The 20,380-nt window shown below is 43.2% G+C and overlaps 1 protein-coding gene across 4 annotated transcripts in view; it reads left to right on the top strand.

The window, feature by feature from the left end:
- The window catches only part of dlg3 (discs, large homolog 3 (Drosophila)), a 134,831-nt gene that overhangs the window by 1,115 nt on the left and 113,336 nt on the right, over window positions 1-20,380 (top strand). For 3 of the 4 annotated variants that reach the window (XM_067457572.1, XM_067457573.1, XM_067457584.1), the window contains exon 2: window positions 1,059-1,190. In XM_067457572.1, coding sequence (XP_067313673.1) covers window positions 1,059-1,190 — 132 coding nt within the window. Of the gene's footprint in view, window positions 1-1,058; window positions 1,196-20,380 lie in introns of all 4 variants that reach the window. The other variant, XM_067457581.1, reaches the window with a different exon arrangement.

Genomic DNA, 20,380 nt, shown 5'->3' on the forward strand with positions numbered 1-20,380 from the left:
TCCAAAAAGTGAGAATGCTTCAGACCCCCCCCCCCCCCCCCCCCCAGTATTTAAAAACCTAAATAAAAAAATATATATATCAATATCAATAGGCCTACATACCAAAATATATAACTAATAAGCATTTATTTTAAAGATAAGTAGGTAACACTCTTCAATAAGGTTTCATTAGCATTAGTTATTCTATATTAGTTAACATGAACTAATAATTAACTGCACTTCTACAGCATTTATTCATCTTTTTAATGTTAATTTCAACATTTACTGATACGTTATTAAAATCAAATGTATTTGTTAGCATTAGTCAATGCACTGTGAAATAACATAGCACTAAGAACAAACAATGAACATCTATATATTGTTTATTAACTAACATTAACAAAGATTAAAAAATACTATAAGAAATATTTTTATTGCTCATAGTTAGTTAGTGTTAGTTAATAACTAATGTTAACAACTGAAACCTTACTTTAAAGATAATACACAAACACCAATTGAACTAGTTTGTTAAATTGAAATATTAAATGCATGCATTGGTATGGCATTATACAGTAGACATAGCTATAGATTAACTTTCATGTCCAAAGTTAATGTGATGAACTGTGTTAACAAGGGGAAATCAAACTTTAATTGTGAAAAAGTATTTTAACTATTTTAATTGTGGCTGTCTAAAGTCAACTTTACTCGTTTTAATGCATTTTATGTATAACTTAGGTGTTAAAGTATTTTTTAGGCCAGGTCTCTGTTATTCACACGTATGCTACTACAGAAGATTAAATCATGAATTTATTTTTAGCTGTTAATTGAAAAATTGTTGTAAGACAGCCCTGGTTGAGATGAACATATGGTTTCGTAGTCGTACCCATTCGAGGGGTTCTAATAATTAAAGGAAAGAAATTTAAAATTTCAAGCTTCTAGCATTGAGCAAAGCCTTTTCAGAATTAGACATACAGTTTGAATGTCTGAATGTCTTCAGACTGTCACAATGAGAATGTAGTTAATGGATGAAAGGAGTTATAAGTTGGAGTTGTATTAGTAAAGCTCGTCCTTTATTTCAGATACTAAAAGAGCAGTCGGGCTACTAAAAGAGTACCAGGCAAGTTTGACTAGCCCAGAGGAGGAGGCCTTGAAGACCAGCGTGGAAAAGGTCTCCACCATCTTTGGCAGTCATCTGTTTCAGGCTCTGCTGGGTAAGGTTTGTTTCTGTGTAAACTGTAATAGATCTAAAACAATAAAATAATGATTAACTGTCATTATTTAGGGCCACACCACTTGATTCCAGCACATTCCATGCTGATAAAAATTGTTCCAAGAAACCTTAGTTCAGTTTTTTCCAGCTTTACTAAAACACTGCTGATGAGTTTCTAAATGGTACATTTGTTGTCTCAATGGTTATCTCAATGTCCTCTTTTACATTAACAATGACATCTTTTATACTCATTTAGATGTGACATTAAGTTTTGATTTATTTGATTAAGTCACATAAATAGGTTATTTCAGTTTAACAAGAAAAGCTTGCAATTTTTAAAAATTAAATCTTATTAAATGAGCCATTGCTGTTGTCTCCAATGGCTTGATTTTTTGCATGGATTTGAGAACTCGACTTATACACTAAATTACAAAATGTTTACCAAAGTTTTTGCCACTGTTCTTATGTTACACAACGAATCAGTCTTTCACAACCCTAACTGATTTAGCAATGCCGTGGATACATTCTGTAATATTTAATGATCTCAAGGAAATATATAAAAAATAATATATATATCACTGTAATGCAAGATGCATCTAACTAAAATAAGAGAGTTCCTAACTTATTTTTAGTTTTTGTCCTGCAAAGGAAACAAATTAGTCCCTTTATGAAATGGTTGAGTGGTTATCTTAATTACCAGGCCCAGGATTTAATGAGGCATGCCTGCCGCTGTTGCTGTGATGCAGAAGAGTAGGACCATAGGGGCCGTGACCAAGGCATGGGGTTACGTTGCCATGGGACTGTAGTGAGGAGTGGGACAGGTTTCCCCCTGATCTTAACTCATGAGTTTTCTCATATACCAGTGGGGAGATGATTCTTATGCATGTGTTGGTCATTAAGAGCTGGCATAGAAAATTACTAAACGTTTTAGTTATAGGGTAAATTTTATAGCCATTACTCCAGTGTCACATGATCCTTTAGAAATCATTGCTGATTTGCAGCTCAAGAAAGATTTCTTATTATTATCAATGTTGAAAACAGCTTTCTCTGTGTCAATATGTGTATTTTCAAGGAATTTCTTTTAACCCCACATTGGAAACAGTCTGAAGTGGTATTATGTAACTTGTAATGAAAATCTGTTATTCTTTACAGAAGAATGTCAAGTGTACAGGCGACACCATGACCCACCATGCTGCTTAAAGCGATAGTTCACTCAATTTTTTTTATTCTGTCTTCATTTACTCACCCTCAAGTTCAGGGGTGTCCAAACTTGGTCCTGGCTGCTGTCCTACAGAGTTTAGTTCCAGCTTGCCTCAACAAACCTGCTGGAAGTTTCTAGTATGCCAAGACCTTCCCTGCGTCTCAATCAGCTCCCTAGTTCACTAGTCAGGGCACTGATCAGGACATAAGTCAATGGGCTGACACCCTGATCAGTTCCCTGACAACTGAACTAGGGAGCTGATTGAGACGCACCCCTTGATTAGTTGGTTCAGCTGTGTTTCATTTGGGTTGGAGCTAAACTCTGTAGGACAGTGGTCCTCCAGGAGCAAGTTTGGACACCCCTGCTCAAGTTGTTCCAAACTTGAATTTCTTTCTTTCTTCTGCTGAACACAAAAGAAGATATTTTTTAAGAATATATGGGTAACTAAACAGTTGATGAACCCCATTGACTTCCATACTAGGGGGAAAATACTATGGAAGTCAATGGGGTCCATCAACTGTTTGGTTACCAATATTCTTCAAAATATCATCTTTTGTGTTCAGCAGAAGAAAGAAAATCATAAGGGTTTGGAACAACTTAAGGGTGAGTAAATGAGTCCATTTTTATTTTTGGGTGAACTATTCCATTAATATTTTTGTGAAACTTGTAAAAAAAAAAAGGATGCTTTGGTAAATAGTCTTGAAATTTTTCCTATATCAAGTCTTTAAATGGTTAGTTCACCCAAAAATGAAATTTAGGTCATTAATGACTCACCCTAATGTTGTTCCATAGCTGTAAGACCTGTTTATCTTCAGAACACAGTTTAAGATATTTTATATTTAGTCCGACAGCGTATCTTAGTATGCACACTATACTGTCCATGTCCAGAAAGGGAATAAAAACATCATCAAAGTAGTCCATATGTGACATCAGTTGGTTAATTAGAATCTCTTGAAGCATCGAAAATACATTTTGGTCCAAAAATAACAAAAACTACGACTTTATTCAGCAGTGTTTTCTCTTCCGCATTTGTTTTCAAACCTCAAATAAAGATTCAAACGGTAATGAATCAGCTTATTGATTCATGATTTGGATTGCGTTTCAAACTGCCAAACAGCTAGCCTGGATGCCAGCCGAACTTAGCCCCGCCCACAAACATTTTAGGTCGGGCAATTCGGTCTGGCCTTGCTCCATAGAGGAGTAATTATCTCCAAACAGAAACTGTTCGGACCGATGAAATCATCAGGGCGGGCTTTAGACGATGACGGACAGATGATCAACAGTAACGTAATCATCACGTCATCAAAGGGGCTTGGATTATATTTGTTTGAATCCTAAATGGAGAGCTTGTTTGTATATGCATTCACCTTCACAATTTCTCTCAGAAATGATGATCATGTTGGGTAAGTACTCTGTGTATCATTAAATTATTTTACAACTCTGGCAAAGATCGTGTATTCCAGCCTGATTTCAGCGCGCGTGCAGACAGGGTTGCCAAGTTTTTACAACAAAACGCAGCAACTAATAGGGGGGTTTTCTGGTGAAAAAATGGCGTTTGGGGGGTAAAATGTGTGTTATTTGGCAAGGTTGCTGCTAAAATTCGCACTCCAGGGTCTATATATCACATAATAGTCGCTTCAACCCGTGGACATAGAAAAGATCCCGCGGAAAAAACGCGGACTTGGCAACACAGTGCAGTTGAGCTCTGTTGACATTTGACAAGTAACGTTATGCGTCCCTTCATTGCTCTGATTGGATGTAGGTCTATCCAATTGATGTCTTTCCTAGTTCGGTTGAAACACACCTCATAATCACAGCCCAATGGAGCAGTTTCAGACTCATATTCTGACTAGAATTGAGTATGACCACGTCAGGCTACCAAACAGCTGAAATCATGTGACACTGGCCATCCGAATCATTGATCGATTCACTAATTCATGACCGTTTGAATCTTTATTTGAGGTTTGAAAACAAATGCGGAAGATAAGACAATGCTGAATAAAGTCGTTGTTTTTGCTATTTTTGGACCAAAACGTATTTTCGACGCTTCAAGAGATTATAATTAACCAACTGATGTCACATATGGACTACTTTGATGATGTTTTTATTCCCTTTCTGGACATGGACTGTACAGTGTGCATACTTAGATACGCTGTCGGACTAAATATAAAATATCTTAAAGGGGGGGGTGAAATGCTGTTTCATGCATACTGAGCTTTTTACACTGTTAAAGACTTAGATTCCCATCCTAAACATAGACAAAGTTTCAAAAACTAATGTTGGACGTTGGATGGAGTATTTCTGTGTTAAAAATACTCCATCCGGTTTCTCACAAGTTTCGGCGAGTTTTTTACGAGTATGGCTCGACTTGACGTTAATAGAGCGGAAGGTCCTTGTATGGGCTGTACGGGCTCTTCTCCCGGTAGGGTCTAGAGCGAGAGAGGACATGCACACCCATAAAGACTCTCTCAGGTGCAGATCCAGTCGATCCAGGCGCCGTTTGGGGGGTAAAATGGGGGGTAAAATGCGCTCCACTTTATTCGCTCCACCGCGCTCCACTTTATTCCTATGGGTGACGTCGAGCGACTTCAACGCTTCAACGAGAAGGCAGCGCTGCATTTGAACCGATTTGAACGCAGAAATGACAGGAAGCTTCACAACATTGCGGATCTCCACGTCACTGCTGTCACAGGACTTCACCAAATCATACCAAAGAAGTGTGTTTTTGACGGAGCAGTCCCAGCGATAAAGGTTCGGTCCTGCTTTGGAAGCAGCCAGTGAGTAAAACTGCTTCAAATGTCTGTGCTGTTGGCTCGTCGCGTGAGTAAACATCAATAAACGACACAATCGCGTGCTTCGTCATTCAAATGCGCTAACGGTTACTCCATTGTGTTGTTCTATGTACACTAGTCTGATGTGCAAAGAGTAAATACAGTACATACCACAGAGACGGATGTCCTGCTGTTGCCGTTTCTCCTGTTCAATTTATTTCAGCCTCCGAATGATTCTGGATCATTATCTGTATTAGCTGAGCTGGATAGCCATGAGTTTCTCCACGCTTGAGGACGTCACCGCTTTGCGCTCGTCATTCTTTAGCTCCGCCCACACGATACGCCTCCAGCCGCTCGTTTTTTTCCGGAAAGACTCGGTACAGCCCATATTTCTTTTATAAATATAATAAAACTAAAGACTTTTCGGAGATATGAAGGATGCAATACTACTCTATAGGTACTCAAGATTGACATGAGATTGACTGAAACTGAGTGTTTCACCCCTGCTTTAAACTGTGTTCCGAAGATGAACGGAGGTCTTACGGGTGTATGAGTCATTAATGACATACATTTCATTTTTGGGTGAACTAACCCTTTACTATTATTTTACAATAGTTCAATCATCCTTGCTGAATAAAATTATTAAAGGGGCGATGAATTGAGGAATCAACTTTTCCTTGAGCTTTTGATATATAAAAGGTCATGGTAGTATAAGAATATCCTCTAAGTTTCAGAGCTGAAAACTTCCTTGTTAGTCAAAGAAAAGCTTTCATAGACACCAGGTCCACGGTCCTGTGCTTCATACTAACGTCAGTAAACACAACGAAACACGCCTCTACAGAATCTACAGCGCGTCTAATCCAGTAGCGTCGCCCACTGACTCATGGAGGGCTTGTGCTAGGTGGTCAACAACAATAAACATGCCGAGGAAGATTAAGATATTGCGCTTGTGGAAGAACACAGTCACTGCATAAGCTTCCTTCGGATCCTAATATTAGGAATGTGTGGTTGAACTTTTATTTTTAATGAAGTTCCAGCTCACGTGGGGAAGACATGTTCACTTTAGTTCACTGCGGGATCGTTTGTAAACAAATCTCCAGTCGATGCTGGATTTGGATCTGACAGGAATGGTGCAACACACATGTGAGTAAAACATGTTTTTATATGTAATAGTACTGCAGTGTTATAGATCTCATTATATTCCTTTCTTGTTCTGCTATTCTTTCTCAGTCTCTCTTGAGCTGACATCTAATGGGCGGCAGCGTACACCGAACGTGTATGCGTGTGCACGCGGTTCGCGCTTATATTGTCCGATCTTGCGGGCTATGTATAATATAAAAATAATAGTCTAATCAATCACGGGTCGATGAGAAATAAATCATTGTGTTTGTTTGATAAAGATGTTTACGAGCCCTGTGATCGAGCTAATCATTCTTGTTGCCACTTCTCCCTCATTCTCTCTTCACTGACAGGGGAGCTTAAGCTCATTAAATGTGCAAATGTTATCCAATCCTAGCTGTGGACGTTAACTTCCAAGTCTCCATTGCTGCACGCCCATCAAAACCCAGCGTTCAGGAGAGAGCCTCAAAACCAGTGTAGAAAATAGCCTATTACTTATTAGTTATGATGTTTTTGAATGTAAAAAACACACAAACATCATTAGTTGACCTCAGACAACAGTATAGAAAAAAATGAAAAAAGCCAGTTCATGACACCTTTAAAGTCTTAAAGGCATCTCTTTCTTCCTAATTTTGTTTTGCAGGTCTCCGGTTTACATGCATCAAAGATTAAAAAAACACTTTCATTTTTTCATAATACATTTCACATCACCACAATATTTAATGGTTCTCAAACGACTCGTCAATGAATCAGTCTCTTTAAATCCCTCCATTCCATGAGCCTGTTCTACTCTGATTGGCTAGATCTGCCAAATCGGTTGTGATTGGTCTACTACTTATGCGACTGTACATACTGTAAAGACAGTAACGGTGGCATATATTTAACCATATCAATCTGACTGAAGTCAGATGAGGAATCATTGGAAGAACTAGCAATTCAAGTTCATCCTGAACCTCCTAGTGTTTCATGTTTTTCAGTGAAAAATTACAAATTTTTTGATAAATTATGAGATGTTGCAACTGTAATTCCTCTACATCAGCATTAACAATGTCCATCAAACTGATGTGTATATTTATTATTTATTGCGGTGCACATGCATGAACTTCAATAAGATGTGAATATTTAACATAACATCTTAAAAAACAAATTGGCACATCCTTTATCTTTACTTCAAAGTAGTAAGAACGAAAATCTGCACTAATAGACATAGTTTTAGATAATACTGCAGGCAAAAGCTGCTTATTTCAGTTTCAGACAGTAATAACGCGAGTTAGCCGGTTAGCCAGAGACCTACACAATATAAAACACAAAATAAAATTCATATACAGATTTGATTCTTTCTTTTGAGAGGGAATATATTCATCATGCTCTTTCGAGTTTACAACTTGTTTAGTGCACAACGTTTAGAATCACAAACAGCTATTTTAGACACACTGCATGAAAGGGAATATTCAGCCAAAGTGATCAGGGAGACAGGTAGGAAGGTGCTAGGTGTGTCATCTGAAAGGAGGAAAGAAGACATGGAGACTTGGTGGTGGAATGAGGAAGTCCAGGAGAGTATCCAGAGGAAGAGGTTAGCTGAAGTGGAACAGCGAGAGGACGTAGGAAAATAGAGAGGAATATAGGGTGATGCAATGTGAGTTTAAGAGGTGGAAAAGGCCAAACAGAAAGCGTATGAGGACATGTATGCAATGTTAGATAGTAAGGAAGGTGAGAGGGATGTGTATCGGTTCGCAAGGCAGAGTGATAGAGATGGAAAGGATCTGCAGCAGGTTAGAGTGATTAAATAGAGAGATGGAAATGTTCTGACAGGTGACAGGAGGGTGAGGGAAAGATGGAAGGAGTACTTTGAAGAACTGATGAATGAGGAAAATGACAGGGAGAGAAGAGTTGTAGACGCAAATGTTGTTGACCAGAAAGTAGAAAGTATCAGCAAGGGTGAAGTTAGGAGAGCTTTGAAGAGGATGAAGAGAGGAAAGGCAGTTGGTCCAGGTGACATACCAGTGGAGGTATGGAAGTGTCTAGAAGAGATGGCAGTAGAGTTTTTTACTAGGTTGTTCAACAAGGTCTTCGAGAGTGAGAGGATGCCTGAGGAATGGAGGAGAAGTGTTTTGGTGCTGATTTTTAAGAATCTTAAGAATGAATTTTAAGAATGTGCAGAGTTGTGGAAACTACAGAGGTATTAAGCTGATGAGCCATACAATGAAGTTGTGGGAAAGAGTAGTGGAAGCAAGGCTAAGGGAAGAAGTGGACATTTGTGAGCAGCAGTATGGTTTCATGCCAAGAAAGAGCACTACAGATGCATTATTTGCTCTGAGAATATTAATGGAGAAGTACAGAGAGGGTCAGAAAGAGCTGCATTTGTGTCTTTGTAGATTTAGATAAAGCATATGACAGAGTGCCAAGAGAGGAGCTGTGGTATTGTATGAGGAGGTCTGGAGTAGCAGAGAAGTATGTGGTCCAGGATATGTATGAGAGCAGTAGGACAGTGATAAGGTGTGCCGTAGGTGAGACAGAGGACTTCACGGTGAAGGTGGGACTGCATCAAGGTTCGCCTCTGAGCCTCTTCTTGTTTGTGGTGGTGTTGGACAGGCTGACAGATGAGGTCAGACAGGAATCTCAATGGACTATGATGTTTGCAGGTGACATTGTGATCTGTAGTGAGAGCAAGGAGCAGATGGAGGAAAGTCTAGAGAGGTGGAGGTTTGCACTGGAGAGAAGAGGAATGAAGGTTAATCGCAGCAAGACAGAATACATGTTTGTGAATGAGAGAGAACCAAGTGGAACAGTGAGGTTACAGGGAGAAGAGGTAATAAAGGTGCAGGATTTTAAGTACTTGGGGTCAACAGTCCAGAGCAATGGGGAGTGTGGAAAAGAGGTGAAGAAGCGTGTGCAGGCAGGTTGGAATGGGTGGAGAAAAGTGTCAGGTCTGTTGTGTGATAAAAGAGTACCAGCAAGAATGGAAGGAAATGTGTACAGGACAGTAGTGAGACCAGCGATGTTGTATGGTTTGGAGACAGTTGCACTGAGGAAAAGAGGAAGAGCTAGAGCTGAAGATGTTGAGATTCTCTTTGGGAGTGACGAGGATGGATAGGATCAGGAATGAGTACATCAGGGACAGCACATGTGAGATGTTTTAGAGACAAAGTTAGAGAGGCCAGGTTGAGATGGTTTGGATATGTTCAGAGGAGGGAGAGTGAATATATGTAAAAGGATGCTGAGGTTAGAGCTGCCAGGCAGGAGGTCGAGAGGAAGACCAAAGAGGAGGTTTATGGATGTAGTGAAAAAGGACATGAAGGTAGTCAGTCTGAGAGAAGAGGATAGAGAGGATAGGACTGGATGGAGGCAGATGATTTGCTGTGGCAGCCCCTGAAGCGAACAGCCGAAAGAAAAAGAAGAAAAAAGATGAAAGGGAATATTCCCAAAAAACGGTGGTGTGTAAAAATAATTTGTTTTTGGTTTTGGTTTGGAGATTGTTGAGGGCATTTACCCTTTTATTATAATGTCTCTTTGAATTGTTGCAAATTCTCTCATTTACCTCACTTTGAATCAGTCATAAGAGTCCCAGTTTGAAACTGGCATAAGCACAGTAAGCTGATAAGGATTCCACACATTCCAGAAAGAGGCTGGATCATTAGCAGGAATGTGGGATAACATGTAGGTAGATTGATAAACAAACAGTTCTTGACCACAGTGGCGTAACTCCCTTCTGACCTAAGTCTGGATTAGGCAGTGTTACTCTTCACACAGGACGGCCAATTCTCTCTCAGGTACTGAGGAGAAGGGTCATGTAAGGCTGACTTGAGCAACATGTGGTTTCAATCATCTCTCCAGCCTCTTGGGTGTTGGCCAGAGTTAAAAAGGGAATACAATATGAATTCTAGCAAAAATGAGGAGGATTGAGGATAGATAAATTAGCACAAAGTTTAATACTTATTTTTAAATTAATTATAGTATTATTATTATTTTATATTACATTTTGTATTGTTGAAGCCTTTTTAGTATTTAATATTGGGTTTATAGATCATTCACATAATTGAAGTGTTCTTTGACTTAACTTAAAGGCTTTTTGTGGCACAAAAAAAAGTGATCATTGAATATATTGGGGATACAATGAGGCTGTAACAATTCAGTCCTGTGTTGCACTTTGGAAGGGAGGAAGATTCGTTTGGTTGTCTGCATGATTGCACAATTTCGAAACAAAGGTTTTCCTAACTGCACACTCATCTCTTTGTTTCCATACACACAAACAGATTAGGGATCACACAGGTTTTGTACCCAAATATGACCTAATATGAAGGCAGGACTATTTTCATTGCTGGGGAAAACTGACATAATTCCCCAGTACTTCCAAGTTAAACTAGTTCGTGCTACAACAAAAAACAAAGTTCTACTTCACTTTCACTTAATAACAAATGCTTTCTAACCACACTTCTAATACTACACTTAGTTTTTTTCCATCAATTTAATAGAAAAACAATGTAAAACCGCTAGAGCAAAAGCTCACAAAGCCCCACTTTAAAATAGTCAGTCCTTTATCATGCAAACTTAAAAGTCTTGAGGTCAGTAACATTTTAAAAATAATTTTGGAAGAAGACTGTAATTTTGACTCCAAGGCTGTGTTTATTTGATTAAAAATACAGTAGAAACAGTGGTATTGTGAAATATTATTACAATTTAATTTTTTTTAGCATACTTTCTAATGTAATTTGTTTATGTGATGGCAAAGCTGAATTTTCAGCATCATTACTGCAGTCTTCAGTGTAACATGATCCTCCAGAAATCATTCTCATATGCTGATTTGCTGCTCAAGAAACATTTCTTATCATTATCAATGTTGAAATTGATTCTTTGATGAAGAGAAACTTACATTTATTTTATATAGATTTTTTTGTAATATAAATGTCTTAAATGTCTTAACTTCACTGATCAATTTAGTGCAGCCTTGCTGGATAATAAAAAAAAAATCTTACCAACACTTAGTGACACAAGAGAGGATTAAAGGGGCACCATTGAGGATAAAAGGGGTATTTTTTATTTTACAAATCTCTGCAATATTACATTTAACAGGATAATATGTCTAATTTGTACATTAAAGTATTGTAAAAAAAAAGGATTAGATTCTGTTTCTTTTAGATTCTGTATATGACATCAACTGATTTAACTACAGAAAAGTTTTAAAACCCAGTTTTTAACCATTTAAATATGTGTGAACTTAGTACTGACATTGAAAAGAGTTAAACCTAGTGAAAATGTTAGCAGTTGTGTAAAAATTATACTGTGGAGAGAACTGTGCAGTTAAGTAAAAGGACTTTGTACTTTCTGTTCGGTGGCCAGGAATGTATGTGGTATTTTAGGATTTACTTGGATCTGGGAACATTCTGCTGGAAGGGAGGGGGGGCTTTGTCTGAAATAAATGTGCCCGTATATCAAAGTATTTTACCATTTTTACAGAATGGATTGTCTATGCATCTGCAAAATGATTTTTAGTGCACACACTATCTGTTACATCCATGTGATTTAATGCTGAGAGGAAGTAGACCTAGATATTATTAATCATCGATTTTGCTTGCTATATTTCGCTCAATAATGCCTTTGAGGGGAAAGGTCTCCTTGATGAAGACAGAATTCATACTTACACATCTTCAAAGCCATTCAAGGCAGCTTTACTAAACGAGGAGGTGTTTCCGTCAGACACACTTATACATTTCCATTCATCATACAGCTGCATGTTTTATAATCATGCACCATTTAGTGGAAGACTCTACGCTTTAGTTTACTTTCTCCGTCACTCTCTTTTCTCCACTCTCTCACTTTCTCATCTGGCTCTGGCCAGCCAGGCGATGAAACCGCTTCCCACACACTGTTCTCCTCCCACTCGCACAGGCTCACACAGACACAGATGAGTCACATAGCCCCATTCTTCCACTGTCTTTCTCGCTGCACCCCAGTGGGACTCCATTACTGCCCCTAACAGCCCCCACGCAGACACGTACACCGTCCGCATGTGCTGCCATTCCAAGTTCACTGCCTATCTCTCCAAAAAAAGTGCTTTTCTCTCTAGCTCTTTCTTCTTCTGTCTTAAAAAAGACTGGCTCGTTTCTTCCAGTGCAAAGCGGGCCGAGAGTGTTATGCTTCAAAGGCACAGCGAGGTAACAAGCATCTCATTATGTTGTTAGTTCAGGCTGTGGGCCAGTGTGGGAGTGTGGGTGACATCAGCAGTATTGTCTCCCTCCATTCTCATCAGCTGGTCGCCCCTCTGTTGGTGACCACAGGCCACGGCAGTTAGTGACCTGAGAGGTAATGAGGTAAGACGTATAGAGGGTAAAAGACTGGGGTAAAGTCATTCTGGTTTGAAGGGGGAAGAGATTGTTTGAAAGTAATTTCGGTGAGGCCAGCAATAGCAAGCTAGCCTTGAAAGCATGAGATGCCACCCTCACTTCAGAGCACTCTCCGAAGTCACGCCTCTTTCAAAACACATTCGGACCAAATGCAAGGATTGGACAAACATTTTTTTGGTCCTGAGACTTCCACAGAAGATATATGTAGATTTTTAAATATTTATACCACTTTTATTATTGATTGCAAGCAGGATGTGAAAAAAGTTTCAACCAGTATAACAAAAAGTGTTTATGAAAAAAAATTGCACTAAATTGCATACCATACCTTTAAGCGCACTAATAGGAAGGTAACAGTCTAGTTTTGATATAACAGAAGTAAAAAAAAAAAAAAAGAAGTATTAAAATGCATAGCAATGAACGCATTTAAAGTTGGCTTGAAATCAGAAATTGATATAGTCTTTTATTTCATATTGTGATATTTCCTATCCCTTCTCGAACACACACACACAAAAAAATCAAGTAGGGGACTTGATTTTGTCCACTGGGCATTGATTGTATCATTGGATTGTTGTTGTTAGCTAATGCTGTGGTCCCATGTGAGTAACAGGTTTTCCTGCCCTCGCAGCCAGAAACAAGTCACCAGAGAAGAGAGTTTCTGGAGGGAGAGTAAGTTCATTTGATCAAAGATTACAAGGGCAATTGAATTGTTAAAAATATTGGTATGATAAATCATTTATAATAAATACTGCAATATTCCAAAGAATATAATAATCGTCAAATCTGATTTCATGGTGACTTGAAGCAATATTACATGAACAAGAATGCTGTTGTTCAAAAAAATTACAGCAATTCTGATATTCGGACCACTAGAACAACTATGATATTGTACAGGTGGCAACCTATCTTGGTACCACGCTTGAATTCACTGAGCTCCTGAGAGCGACCTGTTCTTTTATAAATGTTTGTAGAAGCAGTCTGCATGCCTAGCTTTATTTTATACACCTGTGGCCATGGATGGTGATTGGAACACCTGAATTAAATGATTTGTGGAGGAGTGTCCCAATACTTTTGGCATATAATTTTGTCCAGCCCTGCATCCCAATTCGCATACTATCCATACTAAATAGTACGCGAAAATAGAATTAGTATGTTCCGAATCATAGTATGCTGAAAAGAGTATTCCAAAGATACCCGGATGGTTTACTATTTCCAGTCCGGAATCGATGTGCACTCTAACAGCTTATATTGCCTACAACCCTTTGCGAGTTGGACGAGGATTCGATTAGAACTACAAACGCGGATAAAAAGCGTTAAAAAACGTCTCAGGTTACGTATGTAACCCTAGTTCCCTGAGGGAACGAGACGCTGCGTCGAAACGCTGTGAGAACGCCTCTGCGTTAATGCGTCGTGAAGGGCCTGTAGAACCATTCCATCGGAAAAAAGATCGATCGTCGGCGTGATGACGTCATCGACCGGAATCTATAAAGCGTCCGTGAAAACAAACAGGAACTAACTTCTGATAAAGCCTGAAGTAAGTGATCACGGACACGCCGGGAGTATGGCAAAGCGACGCAGCGTCTCGTTCCCTCAGGGAACTAGGGTTACATACGTAACCTGAGACGTTCCCTTTCGGGGAACTCGAGCTGCGTCGAAACGCTGTGAGAACGCTTATACCCACATCGCCATAGGACCAAGTGTCTCGTATGTGTGAAGCCGAAGCGCACACGGTTACGAGAGTACCTGCGCTCCAACAGTAGATGCCAGGTCTAGTTCATAGAACCTGACGAAGGTTAACGGAGACGACCATCCGGCCGCGTTGCAAATATCGTGGAGGGAAGCCCCCGACAAGAGTGCTTTCGAAGCAGCCATACCCCTGGTAGAATGCGCCCGGACAGCCAGTGGAGACGGCTGCCCGGCTGCTTCATAATCAAGTGAGATGGCCTCGACCACCCACTTGCTCATCCTCTGCTTGGATACTGGAGCCCCCTTCTTAGGGGGTCCGAAACAGACAAATAACTGGTCAGATTTTCTCCACAGGGCAGCTCTGTGGACGTATGTATCCAGTGCCCTCACAGGACACAGCAGATTCAATCTTTCCTGGTCTGACGTCTTAAACGGAGGAGGACAGAAGGCTTGGAGAGTAATGGGGCCCCGTGGGCTCGTAGGAACCTTGGGGACATAACCCGGCCTGGGATGCAGAAATGCTTTCACCATCCCAGGCGCAAACTCTAAACATGAGGGCCCTACCGACAGGGACTGAATATCTCCTATTCTTTTGAGAGATGAAATGGCCAAAAGAAAGATGGTTTTTAGGGTGAGGAACTTGTCCGAAACCTCCTCCAAAGGTTCGAACGGTGGCCCAGACAAGCCCCTCAAGACAATGGCCAAGTCCCATGCTGGGACCCTCGAGTGCATAGCCGGCCTCAACCTCAAAGTGCCACGGAGGAAGCGTGTAATTAGAGGGTGTCTTCCCAAAGACACTCCACCGAAAGGGACGTGGAAGGCACCCAAGGCCGCCACATACACCTTTATTGTGGAGGGGGTCAACCCTGCCGAGAACCTTGCCTGCAGGAACTCCAGCACTGTACCAACCGGGCAGTTAACTGGGTCCCACTGGCGTTCTCTGCACCATACTGAGAAAAGTCTCCATTTCAGAGCGTACAGCTTCCTCGTGGATGGAGCTCTGGAGTGCAGGATGGTCTCTACGACCTCGGCCGAGAGACCTTCCTCTATGAGCCTAGCCCCCTCAGAGGCCAGGCCCACAGTTTCCACATCTCCGGGCGTGGGTGCAGGAATCTCCTGCCCACCTGAGAGAGTAGATCCCTCCTGGTCGGAATCTCCATCGGAGAGCCTTCCAGGAGAGATATCAGGTCCGAAAACCATACTCGGGTCGGCCAGTACGGAGCCACTAGAAGTACCTGGGCCCCGTCCCGGCGTACCCTCTCCAGAACTCCTGGAAGCAAGACAATCGGGGGGAAGGCGTACAGAGGTAGCCTCGGCCACTCCTGTACCATGGCATCCAACCCCAGCGGGGCTGGATGGGTCAGAGAAAACCACTGCGGGCAGTGAGAATTCTCCGCCGAAGCAAATAGGTCTATTTCTGCTCTCCCATATACCTTCCATAGGAGCTCCACCACCTCTGGGTGGAGTCTCCATTCCCCGGGCCTCTGCCCCTGCCTCGACAGGCTGTCTGCTTCCTGATTCAGGGCCCCCGGGATATATACTGCCCTGATTGACAGCAATTTCCCTTGGGCCCACAGGAGGATCCGATGTGCCAATTTGTCCAAAGGACGAGACCTCAGACCCCCCTGGTGATTTATATAGGCGACCACCGACGTGTTGTCTGTCCTGACTAGCACATGGTGGCCCCTGAGGTCGGGCAGGAACTGTTTCAATGCAAGAAACACTGCGAGCATGTCTAGCCGATTTATGTGCCAGTGCCGCTGATGTTCCTGCCATAGACCCTGGGATGAGCGACCACTCATGGTCGCCCCCCAGCCCGTGAGAGAGGCATCTGTCGTTAGCGTTACGCGACGAACATGAGCCCCTAACACGGGACCCTGAGATAGAAACCCCGGGTTTTTCCACATGACCAGAGCACGTAGGCATCGCCGCGTGACTTTGATCGTGCGGAGCGGATTTCCCCTCGGGGAGAACCCTTTTGTTTTGAGCCACCACTGCAGTGGCCTCATGTACAGTAGGCCAAAAGGTATCACGTTGGACGCTGCTGCCATGAGACCTAACAGTTTCTGGAACTGTTTCACAGTGACGGCCCGGCCTAGCTTCTGTTCTTTGACGGCTGCCAGGATCGATGCTATGCGTGTTGGCGATAATTGCGCCTGCATAATTACCGAATCCCAGTTCACACCTAGAAAAGTGGTTCTCTGAGCCGGAGAAAGCACACTCTTCTTGGCGTTCAGCCTCAACCCCAGCTTCGACATATGGGCGAGAACAGCATCTCGATGCTGAACCGCCATCTGCTCTGTATTCGCTAGAATCAGCCAGTCGTCGATATAGTTCAGAATGCGGATGCCCTGCAGACGCAACGGCGCCAGAGCTGCATCCACACACTTGGTGAACGTGCGGGGTGACAGTGCTAGACCGAAGGGAAGTACTCGATATTGGTATGCCTCTCCCCCGAAGGCAAACCTCAGGAACTTCCTGTGATGTGGAAGGATGGAGACATGAAAATACGCTTCTTTGAGGTCTATGGTGACAAACCAATCCTCCGACTTGATCTGCGATACAATCTGTCTGAGTTTAAGCATCTTGAATTTGAGCTTGGCCACCGAGCGATTCAATAGACGCAGATCTAATATCGGGCGTAAGCCCCCATCCTTCTTCGGCACGATGAAGTAACGGCTGTAAAAGCCAGACTCCCTGCTGGGAGGGGGAACCCTTTCTATAGCCCCTTTTTGCAGGAGTGTCTCTACTTCCTGTGCCATTACCAGAGCCTGCTCCGGGCCCACCTCTGTAGGTAGGACACCGCTGAAAGGAGGTGGCCGACTTCTGAATTGAATGGCGTACCCCTTTTCTATTATCTGCAGGACCCAATGAGATATATTTGATAGACGTTTCCACTCGTCTAGAAAATCTACTAAGGGAACCAGCCTCTCGAGGCTGGCCTCTGGTGTATTTTGAGCAACAAGCACAGTGCCCTGAAGCGGCGGACCGGCAGGGAACGACTGACTTGACTGCTCGGGGGCCCACCGAAGGGGGTGGTCCGCGGAGACCGACTGCGCCCCGGCATTGCGGCGGGGTTGGCAGCGCGGCCCCCCGAGGGTGCCGCAGGGAAACGGGTACCGTTGGCAGGGGTAAACACCGTTTCCCTACGGGGGGAACCACCCTCAGCGTCCTGACACTTCTGGCGTCAGGAACGCTTCGACGAGGCCTTCTTGGCGATCAGGAATGTCCTCAGATCAGCCCTGCCCCTCGAAGGCCTCGTCTGAGAGCGCCGCCCCTTGTCCCCGCGCTGAGGGGGAGCTCGGGTAGCGACGCTCTGCTTTTGTTGAGCCCTGTGTGAGGAGCTCGTACTCGGTTTGGGCTGCTTGGTGTCAGCAGCAGCCCCAGGGACCTGGACCCGGAGAGGGAGGAACTGCTTGAGCGCCGCAGCTTGCTTTTTCGACTCCTGGAACCTCTCGGTGACAGTGTGAACTGCGTCACCGAAGAGGCCTCCAGGAGAAAGCGGCGCATCAAGCAGGAAAGCTTTCTCCCTCTCCTTGATGTCTGTAGGGTTCAACCATAAATGCCTCTCCGTGGCCACCAATGCTGCCATAGAGCGGCCAACACATCTGGCCGTCTCTTTGGTGGCCCGGAGAGCTAAATCAGCAGAAGTTCTTAACTCAGCTACAATATCTCCCCCCACGACATCACTACTGTCCAAATCCCTCAGCAGGTCAGCCTGATATGCCTGCACGATGGCCATAGTGTGCAGGCATGCAGCAGCTTGACCCGCTGCCGAGTACGCTTTACCCACCAGCGCCGACGTTGTTTTAAGAGGTCTGGTGGGCAAAGTCGGGGCCTTAAGGGACGATGCCGGAGAAGGCGAGAGATGGCTCGAAAGCGTCTCTTCAACCTTTGGCATCGCCCCATAACCATATTGTTTCAGCCCGGCGATGTTGCTGTAGACCGAGGTCTGCGGGCTGAAAACTCTATATGATGCCGGTCTCCTCCATGATTTTGCCACCTCGGTGTGCAAGTCATGGAAGAACGGCAGGCCCCGCCGCTGAGGCTCTGAAGCGCGAGACGGCAGGAATCTTTCGTCTAATTTGCTAAGACGCTTTCTTCCTGCCTCAGATCTTTCAGTGGGCCAGTCGATGTTTAATCTGGCCACTGCTCGCGTCAGAACCTCAACTAGCTCCTCACTAGCAGGGGACTGAAGTGGCGAGTCTTCAGTCTCGATGCTTTCAACGTCCACCTCCTCAGAGCTGGACAGATGAAGCACCGGCGACTCTCTCGGGGGGGAAGAAACCGCCATGCGTGCTTCCATGCCCCGAGAAGAGCCGCTGGATGGTGCAGGTGAGGGCAGAGATAAGGCAGCGCCCGTCTCTAACCCCTCTGCCACATCCAATTGTGATCCCCACGACTGCAGCCTCCTCTCCGCCTCGGCGGCAGCGGGACCAGAGCCGCGGGGAACACGAGCCGAGGCACCCTCCTCGAAGAGTGCCCGGCGGGAGCGCAGCGTTCTCAGTGGTAATCTCTCACAATGCTCGCAATCGATTAAAACGAACCCTGGTGCGATTGCTCGGTTAGTGCGGTTCACCCTGGTGCGCACCAAACAAGCGGACCGAGACTGCTAAAAAGATGGGTCTCGGTCTGCTTCCAAACGAACTCTGGTGCGGTTCGATTGATATATGAATGCAACACGGACCAAAGACATGTAAACGGACCAAAAATCGGACGTAATGTCACAAGATGCGTCGCATAGTCAGCTGATTTGACGACGCGGAAAAATCGTGTATCCAAAATGAGGAACGTTAACGTTAGAGGCCAAACGTGGAGCAACGAGGGAGTGCCTAATCAATATTTGGTCAGATGAGCATGTTTCGAAAATGCTAGAAAAAACACACAAAAAGCATACCTGGCTCTTCTCATCAAAGTTCCTGTGTTGCCCATTATTAGCAGGGACAGACGACAGAACGGCCGTCTCTTTTGCATAAGAGACGCCCGTCTCTTTTCTGCACAACGGAGGAAATCCTGCTGCTGTTTTGAATGTTTTGAACATTTCATGAGCTCTTCATGAGTTCTCAGCTGGTAAAAATAATGCCATATTTACACGCATAAAATGATCGCATTTAATCCAGCACACAGCATTGTTTTGAATGTTCGGTAAGCGAGCTCCTACGTCATATAAGCCGACCAATCAGGTTGTGACCGTCTCCCTATGCCTTTGGTTCGGTAACTTTAGGTTCGCTGTTAAAAATGCCAGTGTGAACGCTAAGCGGACCACGACTATATGTTTTGTTTTTGTTTTTTGGTCCGGACCAAACGAACTAAACGAACCGAACTACAAGTGTGAACGCACCCTTAGATAAAGTGGTTTGAGTGACCAACTATCAGTATTTAACCTGACAAAAATATATTTATTCAGTGTTGTCCACATTATATTTCACCTGTAGTAGCATTGTGAACTTTTGCAATGACACCTTTGGCCATTAACTTTTAAATGCATCATTATATTTAAACTGCAAACACATGAGGAGAGTCTCTGCATTGAAGACCCACGGAGAGTCTCTGCATTAAAGACCCTCTCCCCCCTTCTCTCCCATACGGTGGGAAATTAAACTGAATGTGGAGGATTTTAACTGTGACAAATCTGACGATGGTTGACAGGGCAGTTAAACGGTGACGGGATGCACGTAACTAAGTGACAGAGTCCGTTAAAGATGATGAAATAGTATGTCCCGAAGCTTGCAAAAAGAGTATACTTTTAGGATGTAGTATAGGTGAACTAGGACGCAGCATAGTTGATGGTGAAGATGAGTTAAAAAAGGTTCCAATGAACAAAAGATTTATTGATAAAAGAAACTTGGGTAATCGATTTGTAAGAAGGCAACGTAACAGTGTGTAGCACACAACAATACCGGACAATGAACAGAACATAGGGAGGAATTTAAATACACAATGGTGGTGAACTAATTGAAAAACAGGTGTGTTGCTGGCCATAGTAACTAGTAAAAACCGGGCAAAACAGGTCAATTGAAGTGACGTATTGACGTCACTTTCCCGCCGGAACATGCCCCCTCAGCTGGACTGAGTG

The sequence above is a fragment of the Pseudorasbora parva genome, chromosome 11, assembly GCF_024679245.1.
Source record: "Pseudorasbora parva isolate DD20220531a chromosome 11, ASM2467924v1, whole genome shotgun sequence".
Classification (NCBI taxonomy): Eukaryota; Metazoa; Chordata; class Actinopteri; order Cypriniformes; family Gobionidae; genus Pseudorasbora; species Pseudorasbora parva.